Source organism: Stenella coeruleoalba, assembly GCF_951394435.1.
Source record: "Stenella coeruleoalba genome assembly, chromosome: 9".
Classification (NCBI taxonomy): Eukaryota; Metazoa; Chordata; class Mammalia; order Artiodactyla; family Delphinidae; genus Stenella; species Stenella coeruleoalba.
In genome coordinates, this window is record NC_137155.1 from 87,895,137 (window position 1) to 87,907,406 (window position 12,270).

The following is a 12,270-nucleotide window of genomic DNA, read 5'->3' on the forward strand; positions in this document are numbered from 1 at the left end:
ATGCTTCAGGAAAAAATTAAACCTCTAAGAAGAGCTTGTTAGTTTAAAAATAAATTTGATCAAAATAAATAAATTTGATCATATGGAAGGGAAATAATTTGGGCCTTATTGATACTTTCATCATCCAGCAGTATGAGGTCTTCTGGTTGAAGAGTTGACACTGAATCTTGTGCCTTTGCTCTCTTCACTTTAACGATGGAAATTTTTCCTACCCGGTCTTGGGAACTAGGAAATGTATCACACAAACCCTTGCAAAGTGGCTCTTCATGCTTTTGGAACTCACTGTTGTGTCCTTCTCCCTCTAATAGTATTACCTCTCCCATATCTGAGCATATTTGAGCATCTGTTCTTGAATCTTCTTAACTTACCATCTAATATGAATAACTTGGTTTTGTTTTGAGAAGTTCAGTATTTATAGAGTGTCAAAAACAATATCAAAGCTGTTTGAAAGACAAGCATACATCTGCAAGTACTTAAGCTTTACCTTGTGTTCCCTTCTTATCTTTTCCTTGGGTATACATGTTATTTATTTAGGTATGTTCAGTAGACATACAGTTTTGTGTCCCCCCCACCCCCCCCCCCCGTAAACTTCTATGCTGTTACAGTATAAATTACATTAGGTTGTTTCTAGTCTTTTTACTTTGCTTTACTCAACATCTTTAGTTACCTTTTGTTATTTTATATTTTTCTTAAGACTGTATTTCTAGACACAAATTGAATTTACAGTCCGTTGTCGTTACTAGTTGTATAGTCACAGCGAACACTGAATTGGTGAATACTGAACCATTGCTCTTTGGGAATACATAGAGTTAGATGCCTGCAAGGGATTCTCTGATCCCAAAGTTTTTATCAACTGATTAATACATAACTTTGGTTTTTAGAAGTTACTTCTGAGTAATTTGCTACTAATAATAGTTAAAATACTAAAACTGTTAATTAACTACATGTATATATATTGGAGTTGGCCAAAAATGTTGTTTGGGTTTTTCATAACATCTTACAGAAAAACCCGAACAAACTTTTTGGCCAACTCAATATTAATACATTTAGGGTGATTTCAAGATTAGTCCCATAATACTGTTGTCAGCATTCTCCAATTGTATTCCAGTATATTTTGAGTTAGTGTGCCAAGAACTGCTTGTAACTCTGAGCTTTTATTTTATTTGTACATGTGTTATCCATTTTGCTTTAGTTGCTAATGGGTCTTAGTTTCCACTTAGTAGATTTAAGTTTGCCTTTTTTCTTAAAATGTATAATATAAAAAAGCTGATTTGGCAGTTTTCTTATTTTACTGTAATTCTTTAGGTGATATATCAGTTATGTGCATGCTCTGATACATCTGGTCCTACTATGAGATACTTGAGAACCAGCCAGGACTTCTTATTTTCTCAGTTGCAACATTTACCATTTTCTAACAAAGGTAGGACATTATTTTCCCTTATTATTAAAACAAATCTGTAAAGTATGTGTTGAGTGATTTTTAATTTCATAACAGTTGGGGGTAGCGGTTTTAGAATTTGTGGAATTCTGTTCTCATTTTATTACTTTGCTTCTGTGTTCCTTTGGGTTGCTTTTGTAATTTGTTCTTGAGAAACCTGATGTTTTAACTGCCAGCATAAAATTATTTTAAAATAGCCTGTTAAGGATGGAATTTGATCCTTTTACTAACAAATAAAAATTTTAAATTGTGTTGAAGGGATAAGAAAATATATAAGAAGATTCTGGAAATTTAGATATTTTGAGTGAAATTGTTTCATAAAAATCTGTTTTACTTTTGTTTCTTGTGTATATATTGAAACGAATTCAGGTCTTGAAATGAAAAATAGAAAACTAATTACGATGGAAACTATAACTTTAGATTATTGGCCTGATCAACACAGTTATCCCAGGCTACCTATGTTTTATAGGATTCTATTTTATATAATTTTCTTTTTGATCAAGTTATAAGTTTTCTGAGTTCATATTATATCCAGACAGTAGTGGTTTTATTGAGTTTTTTTAAAGTTTATTTTGTATTATCTTTATGTTTTAGGAAATCTAGGCTCACAAATTTCATAATAAATTTCCATTACTAGTAGTTATCAGCTTCTATTTACTTTTTAGAGTATGGTGTGAGAGACTGTTGGGAATTACCTAGTGGTAGAAAATTTTCACTTCATTTTCATAATAAGTGTATTTTATTTTTAGCCCTAAGATTTTGTTTATAAGGTTTTTAAGAAACCCTTTTTAATACCTAATAAAAAAAAAACAGTTAATATCTTGCCTGTTATGCTTTCTACTTTTTAAAAATTGATCTAGCTTTGCTTGTAATCATTATTACTAGCAGTAGTAGTAGTGTTTGGTGAATTTTATATTTATAAAACTGTCATAATTTAGGACTTCAAAGCCAGGCATATTGAAATAATATTGGATTCAAAAACTTATATTGTATAAGGGATTCCCAGTCCTAATTATATATTAGACCAAATGTCCTTCATAATCTCAAGACATCATAAAATTATGCAATTTAGATTTATTTTAGTTTTTAAAAATGTATTTGTTTCTGAAATAAGAATCAAATTTTATGATAGTGTTTTTTTAACAAGTTAAATATTTGCGAATTACTTGAGTTTTCTTTTTTATTTTCATGATTCAAGGATTTATTAAGTCATACATGCAAAACATACTGCTAATTGCATTAGCAAAAGATCAATGTAAAAACACTCCACCATTCTGCAACTGTCAGCTTAAACGATTTTGTTCTAGTGGTTGAAAGGTCCAAGCTCATATTCTTGCCAGTGGGTAAGTTGTGCAGAACTTCGTTAGCACGAGCACAGGGTTTACATAGCCTCACAGACCCCAAGGAACATCGTTCGGGCAAAGACAGGAAGTGTGTGTGCACTCAGTGAGGCAAGCGGTGGGAGATCAGTGTTATTAGTCCAGGTGCAGTGTCGGTGATCTGGCAAGGTTTACAGTTTAAGAATATCTAAAGTATTTTAAAAACTGTAAAGCTGCAGTGCATGATTTTTATACCTAGTTACTAGAAGACCAAGGAAAGCACTTATTGGCTTTGAATAAAGTAACATGAAAACAGGAATGCACTTTTACTAATCTACAAAAAATTTTTTCTAATTCATATTCAGAAAGATTTTATAATACAAGGAGGCATATTGCTCGTTAATAAGGGGTTCTAGGGGCTTCCCTGATGGCGCGGTGGTTAAGAGTCCACCTGCCAATACAGGGGACACGGGTTCAAGCCCTGGTCTGGGAAGATCCCACATGCCACAGAACAACTAAGCCTGTGCGCCATGACTACTGAGCCTGCACTCTAGAGCCCACAAGCCACAACTGCTGGGCCCTCGTGCCTAGAGCCCGTGCTCCACAACGGGAGAAGCCCACGCACCGCAACAAAGAGTAGTTCCCACTCGCTGCAACTATAGAAAGACTGCGAGCAGCAATGAAGACCCAATGCAGCCAAAAATAAATAAATAAAATAAATAAGTTTGTAAAAAAAAAAGGGGGGGGTTCTATAAGAAAAGCACTTATACTAAGTTTGCAACTATGAGAATGACCAGATCAAAGATGCATTAAATGCCCAATTTCAGGAGGGATAGGCAGGTTTAAAGAAAAGGAAAAGCTTAAGAAAACACTTACTGATAATACTGACCTTTCTTCATCATCTACTGCATTTGACAGAAATTAACCTTTTAAAACTTTTACCTGTGACACTTTTCATAGTTTAATTATTACGTATACAATGTAGTGGAAATTTCCATATTTTGTTAAAATACTGTCTTCATCTGATCACAAGTGTTCCACCCAGTGCACCCACGGCCAGAGCAGAATGCTTCATCGGAGGGAGCACGGCAGTAAGAGCTCTGTTCAAAATCTCACAAAAGCTAATACACTAATTTGTTAAAAAAAATCTCACTATGAAATCAAAAAGATTGATCCAAAGAGCTGAGCTGTTACATTCATTCATTATGATGTAAAGTACATGTTAGGTAGTGAACACGGGCTGGTAAATCAGGATGCATTAAATGACAGCGTTTCAGGAAGGAGGCTGTACTGCTCTTCACGTCTGAAACTCATTAGCGAGCGTCTGCATCTCCTGCCTCAGAAGCTACAGTCTCTTCCAAACAAAAGTCTTTAAACAGTTTAGTGGTTAGTGTTCTTAGCCCAGCAGTGCAACTTAGTTCACAAGGTATTTTGGCAACTCTTAATCTGAGCAAGAACAGGGGCTTTGAAAAATAAGGCTTTAAGGAAGCTTGTCATTTTAGGGCTAAACTTTAATAGAATGTGAAAGTACTTTAAACAAACAAAACTTGGAAATTACTGATTGGTTCAGAATGGTTTTATGGAAAAACTAATCTGTAACAAAAACTTGGCATTGAGTGCAAAGTCTCCACTGATTGAGCAAAGCGTACAAAGTGTCCTGGGAAGACGGGACAGGCAGGAGGGGCCCAGACATTCACAACAGCAGGCATTTTCTCTTTCTCTGCTTGACGGGAGGTGGGCGGAGAACTGCCCAAATAGCTTCATCAAAAACTGTCTTGAGGCCTCGCTGCGTGAGCGCCGAGCGGCATTTGATGCCACCGATCTCCTTGGCCATGGCCAGGGCCTATGGGTAGGTGATGGGTGTCAGCTTCTTCTCCTTCAGTTTCTCAATCGTGTCTTTCTCATCCCTCAGATCCAAGTTTCGTCCCCACCAGGATGATAGGAGTGTTGGGACAGTGGTGTCACACTTCAGGGTACCACTTTGCATGAACATTTTCAGGACTCACAAGAGAAAAGCAAATTAAGAATCCGTTTGCGGATAGGATAGGGGACGTAATAGGTCATAGTCATCTTGTCCACCTGTATCCCACAAGCCCAGATTCACCAGTTTTCCATCCGCCATAACATTGGCAGAATAGTTGTCAAAGACAGTGGGGTATACTCTCCAGGAAAGGCATTGGTCGTGTAACTGATGAGGAGGCAAACTTTACCTATTGCGCCGTCTCCCGCCACCACACACTTGATGGCCTGCATCTGGTATGGTAGACTCAGAATCCTCTACGTCTGTGTGAAATTATTCTGTTGACAGAAACTTGATTCTCTTTTGTTCTTCAGTTGCTTTTGCTCAACTTTCATACACATATACTAGTTTATTTTTTCTCCCTTGGCATCTGTTTATTTTTTAATTTTCTAGAGCGATAAATTATTATGGTGCCAATTTTCATAAAATATTGACTATGTTACATGGGAAAATATCTGGTGAGTTATGGATTTTAGGTCTGTTCTGATCTTGTGTTATTATACTGGGAAACTAAACATTCATATTTCAATTCCAGAATATGAAATATCTATGCTGAACCAAATGTCATGGCTGATGAAGACTGCCTCGATAGAACTAAGGGTGACTTCTCTGAATCGCCAACGGTCACACACCCAGAGGCTCCTTCACCTCCTACTGGATGACATGCCAGTGAAACCATACTCAGGTGAACATGTGTTGGCATTTGTATTGTTATGCTGCTGACTGGTCTGTGTGAATGCAAGCACAAATCTGAATCTTATGGTTAGTATGTGATTGTAGGCCAAACAAGTTCTTTCTGCCTTTAGAATTCTTTTCCTTAAAACACAAAATCACCCATAATTGCAATTTTATTGTTGTTTGGAGCATTCACATTTTGCTGTATTCATACACACAGATACACAGTGGAGTTTGTCACACTGAGCCAGCATGACCCAAGATATTCTAATACGTATTTTACATGCAAATTAAGCATAAGCTTTTCTAATCATCTCACTGGCATGGTTGGGTCCTGCCTCTCTTGGAGTTCTGATTATGCTCTGTACAATTGTGAAGTGGATCCCATAGAGACGGAAAGAATTAGATGAATGTTGTTGATAAGTCCTCATCATCTTTGCATTTTAATTATCCGTTTGCAAGGGGCTCTTTGACCTAGAAACAGTGACTTAGAAATAAAATACCTTGTGTTTGTTATTTCCAAATAAATTTTATGAGTGTGTTGTTCTTTTTCTGATTTTTATTACTGATGCTCCAACAGATGGGGAAGGAGGAATAGAAGATGAAAATAGGTCTGTCTCTGGGTTCCTGCACTTTGATACTACTACAAAAGGTAAAACCCTTTGAATTTGTAATAAATTTGTAGATACGTATATATTAAATTGCATAAAATCTCAAGAGGTAATTAATGCCTGTATCTGCAAATTCTGAACTGATGTAGAAAAGCTATATAAGGGATTGTTTCTCATCAAAAAAAATTTTTTTTATAACTAAGATGATAGTATGGGAAAACAATATTTTTGCGAATGAATGTATTAGAAATAAAATCCAATTTAGATTTCAACACAGTCTTCAATTTCCAGACTGATGTCCTTTCTGAACATAGTGCTGCCTTAGAGGGTGAGCTGAGTACGGTGGTTAGCTCTTCTCTTCAGTGTCCCAAGTGAAATAGAACTACTTTTTATTATTTCTAGTACGTCGAAAAATTCTCAGTATTCTCGACTCCATTGACTTCAGTCAGGAGATCCCCGAGCCTTTGCAATTGGATTTCTTTGATCGGGCCCAGATTGAACAAGTTATTGCTAACTGTGAACACAAGAATTTACGGGGACAGACAGTCTGCAATGTCAAGGTGAGCGTTGCTTTAGAGCATGTGCAGTATCAAGTGGTTCAGACTTTGAGTCGTTAAGGAAAAAATAACTTTTTATTTTCTAATAGAGATATTGGTTTATTGGACTGGTTTTCACTTTTCAAACAGTCAGGAAAGAAAACTGAATAGGCCACACTAATTTTGCCTCTATAAAAGGTTCCCTATCACCTACCTCTTAGTATTCATGCTACCCAGCTATCACAATGGAGTGGTTTTACCCATTTAACTCTCTACCAGGTAAATGGTAATCACCTCACTAGTAGAAAGAAGCTATCCCGTGCAGTTCCACTAACTTTCCTGCCATAGACGCTCTTTGGTATCACTCTCTGGCATGTGAGGGATATACTGTTTTTGACAGAAACTTGGACAGTGCCACTATTAGATTATATATAAAGGTATCTGAAACTTTTCCGTCCAGGGCAGTTTAGAGTAATTGCTAGGTTATTGTTCTACCAGTGTCTGAAATGGTCTTATTTTTCTCTCATTTCTCAATTATATAGCTTCTTCATAGAGTTCTTGTAGCCGAAGTAAATGCCCTTCAGGGTATGGCAGCCATAGGACAGAGACCTCTACTAATGGAGGTAAGCCCTGTTGAATATATGTTAGTTTTACCCTTTTAACTGCTTAACTACTTAAATTGCCAGTTAGAAGACAAAACAGTGAATTGACTTCTAGTTCATTATTAGTAAACTACTTAGAAGTTAAATTTTAATTGTATCTTTCACTTTTGACTTTGTGACTGTTAAAAGCTGAACTGAAGTTAGTGTCTGGATGCCAGAAGAAATAACATCTTTTCTGCTAAGTTAGTTGAGGATTTTGTAACCTTTTCATATTGTGTAATAGAGTTCACTTGCTCCCTATCAGCGAGGAAGGAGTCATTTGTCACCACAAATGGGGAGATACGGGTCAGAGAGCAGGTGGGAAGAACCACATTCGTGGAAACACAGTTGGTGAGGTCAAAGCAAGAGGCAAAGAAATAAAAGACACATCAAGGAAACATGCCATTGAACTTGGGTTTTAGGGAACTCTAGTGTTCCAGAGTAAGTATAACTAGACAGTTGCAAGAAAAAAGAAGATGGGGTTAAAAACTCATTTCCACGCATATCACCTCTGCCCTCTGCCTTACACATGCGCACGTGCGTGCACACACACACACAGCCTTATTTATTATTTTTCATAGCTCTGGCTACCAGTATAATGTGAAAAGTTATCTGCTGACTTGCAAGCATGTGGAAGGTTTCCAGAGTATTCTATAAATGTTTTCGGATTAGCTGACAGTGTTAAAAATAGGAACCTGTTGGTTAAAAGACGTTATTTGCCTGTGTGTTAACCTTGCAATTCAATTTCTGCGGCTTTAGGAAATCAGCACTATACTTCAGTACGTGGTAGGAAGAAACAAATTGTTGCAGTGTCTTCATGCAAAACGGCATGCTCTGGAGTCATGGAGGCAGCTGGTAGAAATTATACTGACAGCTTGCCCTCAGGACCTCATTCAGGCAGAGGATCGACAGCTGATTATTCGTGATATTTTACAAGATGTGCATGATAAGGTGACATGCTTCATAAGTTACTTTATACTGCCAAACGAATATTTATATCATTTAAACATATAGTTTGCCACTCCTTTTTTCCCATTTGGAGTAAACAGAGTTGTGCAATGCCAGTGTTAAGACTTTTCTTGAGAAAGGTATTAACTCTGTACAGTAATGGTTCTCAACCAGAGTGTGTATCAGAATTTTCTAGGAAGCTTTTTAAAAATCTACATGACACATCTTACCCTAGACCTACTGAATGGGAGACTCTAGTGGTGAGGGCATTATGTTAATTTCCATGAAAAACCTCTAGGGAATTCTGATAGGGCTCCCTTCTTGTTAAGAACATGTTACCCTGCATTCTATTTAAATTTCTTTTTGTGTATTAGCTTCTACTGTCTTTGAACAATACAATTCCATTCTTTTATTCTTATGGTAATTGAAAAGCTAAATGTATAAGACATGTTAATGACTGTAGCTGAAAGCAGGGTACCCACTCTGATTTGTCTTTCTGCTTTAAGATACTGGATGATGAAGCAGCACAGGAGTTAATGCCAGTGGTAGCAGGTGCTGTGTTCACCCTGACCGCTCACCTAAGCCAAGCCGTTCGCACAGAACAGAAGCAACCAGTAGTCTTGGGACCCGGAGAGGCTCATTATGCTTTTGTGCTTGATAACTCTTTCACCTCACCTCCGCCTGCAGAGAATGCAGTGGTGGGGTTCGCTTCTATTGGAGATTCTTCACTTCATATCATATTGAAGAAACTGTTAGACTTCATTTTGAAGACAGGTTTTTTCATCTAAATTTTCTATAACTTACAACTTCTGTATTTGTTTTAACTTAATTTGAAAAAAGGTTTTTACGCTACCATATTTTCCTAGGTGGCGGATTCCAGCGAGTGAGGACACACCTGTATGGCTCTCTGCTTTATTACTTACAGATTGCCCAGAGACCGGATGAACCAGACACCTTAGAAGCAGGTAGAATTAGATTTCTGTCTTTTCTGTGTTTAGAGATTGGTTACTTTAAATTTAAAAAAAAAATCACCTTTTCATCTTTTGGCTCAGCGAAGCTATAATAAATGAGTCTTTATGGAATCAAAGTGCTTGCTCTAAAGTCAAGGAAGAATGTTTAGTTTTCTAAAATTGTGACAATAGTGCAAAAGTAATGTAAGTACAGACCCTCAAATACTACTTTAGCTTATATATTTTTGTAACTCCCACTCACCTCTGGTCCCACTGAACAATACATACAGTACATATCTTTTAAAATAGCTTTGTTATTCCATAGTATAGAAGTACCATTTGTTTAACCATTTGCCTTATTCATAAGTGTTTAAATTGTTTCTAATTTTTTACTATCACAAAAAAGCTGCATCAAATATTCTTTTATATGCCTATATATTTCTCAAGAAGGATACTTCATGGTGGAATTTCCATGTGAAAGAGGGTGCACATTTTTATTTTAATAGATTCTACCAAATGGCCTTCTACCAGCTTAAATTCTCATCAGTAGTATACATATGTCTTTTTGTACTAATGTGAAGTTTTTCTTGGATAAATTCCAAGGAGTAGAATTTCTTGGTCAAAGATGTGTGTATTTAAAACAATGATAAATCAACTTTGTAAACTATAGTTATCTTTTTTTGGCTGCACCGCTCAGCTTTTGGGATCTTAGTTCCCCAACCAGGGACTGAACCCAGGCCCTTGGCAGGGACAGCACGGAGTCCTAACTACTGGACCGCCAAAGAATTCCCATATAGTTAGCATTTTTAAATAAGAGTTAATAATATGGATTCTTTCATTGCCAAATGTGAAAAATGTTTTTAACTATTCAGGAGACCAGCGTATAATACTCTTTGCCAGAGTTACTCTGCTATTTAAGAACTTGTCATAAGTACCTTCTCATAATGGGCTCCTTGTGCTTTCTGAGAACCTTAATGAGTATTGTTATTTTGTTTTTTTTTATAAATTTATTTATCTGTTTTTGGCTGCGTTGGGTCTTTGTTGCTGCACGTGGGCTTTCTCTAGTTGTGGCAAGCAGGGGCCTATTCTTTTTCGCGGTGCGCGGGCTTCTCATTGCGGTGGCTTCTCTTGTTGCGGAGCACGGGCTCTAGGCACGCGGGCTTCAGTAGTTGTGGCACGCGGGCTCTAGAGCACAGGCTCAGTAGTTGTGGTGCACAGGTTTAGTTGTTCCATGGCATGTGGTATCTTCCCGGACCAGGGCTCGAACCCGTGTCCCCTGCATTGGCAGGCAGATTCTTAACCACTGCGCCACCAGGGAAGTCCTGAACACAGATTCTTAAAAACCACTCTGTGTGTAAGACTTAGATTATCTCATATTATTCATTACTGGCTATATATTTTTGTATAATATCTCTCTTAGAATGTAATAATAGCCAAATGATGTATTTATAGGAATTTCCTACCAGCATAAATAATACACAAAAATATTTTTAAGGTCGTTAAAAATAATAGTTCAGGGCTTCCCTGGTGGCGCAGTGGTTGAGAGTCCGCCTGCCGATGCAGGGGACACAGGTTTGTGCCCCGGTCTGGGAAGATCCCACATGCCGCGGAGCAGCTGGGCCCGTGAACCATGGCCGCTGAGCCTGCGCGTCCGGAGCCTGTGCTCCGCAACGAAAACAACAACAACAACAACAACAACAAAAAATAATAGTTCAGAGAAACTTTTTGAAGAAATAGGAGCTTTTTTTAAGAGAGATAATCCGCCAATACACCTCCCCCATTTTCCTCTTGACTAAAAAAAGTTTTTAACGTTGTATTTAGTTGAATTGGCAAAAATCACCACTTAACCACTAGGTGGAGCTCTACAACGTGCTTTATAAGAAGTCATTATCAAGATGTGGTAAAAGCAATGTGACCATAAAAGAAGATTCTCCTTTTTTAAAAAAAAAATCTGTTATCTTTTTATTATTATTATTATTTATTTTTATTTTTCTTATTTTGGTTGTTCCGGGTCTTAGTTGTGGCTCGCCAGCTCCTTAGTTGTGGCATGCATGTGGGATCTGGTTCCCTGACCAGAGATCGAACCCGGGCCCCCTGCACCAGGAGCGTGGAGTCTTAACCACTGTGCCACCAGGGAAGTCCCTCTCCTTTGTTTTTAATTTTCAAATGATCTATTTTTAGAGCAATTTTATCCCTTAAGTACCTTTTTTTTCTTAGTCATAATTACTGCTTATTTTGACTTGTTTTAGATAGATAGCAAAGTACTTTATTCCCTAGATACTAGTGTTTTTAATTTTCAAATTAGAAATACTATATTTAATAAATATTCATTGAGCACATACTTCTGTGCTAGTGTACCTATTTTCTGTTGTTTTAAAACAAAAACTGAATTTTTAATGTTTATATACTTATTTTTTCATACCACTTTTTCTTTATTTTTACATAAACATATGTACTGAATACTGGGCAGCCATTTTCCCTGTTTGGTATAAAAGGAATCTGACTTAGAGAGGCTAAGTGACTTGCTTCTTTTTGACAGATCTGAGAATTAGAATTCAGTATCAGCAATGTATTTGTAGCTCGTATCACAAATGACTAATTTCTAATAAATAAAGAGCATCTACAAATCAATAACCCAACAGAAAAATGGGCAAAGGATATGAGCAGTTTAGGGAAAAGGAAATTCAGACGTCTCTTAAGCATATAGTTAATTTTCTGAAAATCCATATGGGTGGATCCTATCACTTTGAGCTGGCAATGCAGTAGATCTGGGGAGGAACCAAAGCATATATTGGGTTGGCCCAAAAGTTCATTTGGGTTTTTCTGTAAGATGATATGAAAAAACCCAAATGAACCTTTTGGCCAACCCAATATTTTTTTTGATAAAATTATTTGGAGGATCTTATATGTTTCCTTAATTAAGAACAGTGTAGTTCAAATCTGACATTGTTTTTGCATATGTAATTACTGGGGCTTAGTTGACAGCCATTGACATCACAAATATCTCTCTTTGTATTTTTTTCACCTTTTTATTCTCTCTCTTTTCTACCAGTGACCACTAGAAAGAAAAAGTGGATAATTTGACCAGAGCCTAAATGTTTAATATGAACCCCAATTATTATGTTCTTAATT

The 12,270-nt window shown here is 36.9% G+C and overlaps 1 protein-coding gene and 1 pseudogene across 2 annotated transcripts in view; one reads left to right on the forward strand and one right to left on the reverse strand.

Annotated features, from left to right (window-relative positions):
• The window catches only part of NUP205 (nucleoporin 205), an 81,823-nt gene that overhangs the window by 39,358 nt on the left and 30,195 nt on the right, over positions 1-12,270 (forward strand). Inside the window, exons 23-30 of the mRNA XM_079931596.1 lie at positions 1,306-1,420; positions 5,313-5,462; positions 6,033-6,104; positions 6,466-6,623; positions 7,142-7,222; positions 8,000-8,191; positions 8,695-8,962; positions 9,055-9,153. Of these exons, the coding sequence (XP_079787722.1) occupies positions 1,306-1,420; positions 5,313-5,462; positions 6,033-6,104; positions 6,466-6,623; positions 7,142-7,222; positions 8,000-8,191; positions 8,695-8,962; positions 9,055-9,153 (1,135 nt within the window). The remainder of the gene's footprint in view (positions 1-1,305; positions 1,421-5,312; positions 5,463-6,032; positions 6,105-6,465; positions 6,624-7,141; positions 7,223-7,999; positions 8,192-8,694; positions 8,963-9,054; positions 9,154-12,270) is intronic.
• Positions 3,393-5,263, reverse strand: LOC307191649 (ras-related C3 botulinum toxin substrate 1-like; annotated as a pseudogene). Its single transcript has one exon. The product of its transcript is annotated as a ras-related C3 botulinum toxin substrate 1-like (transcript).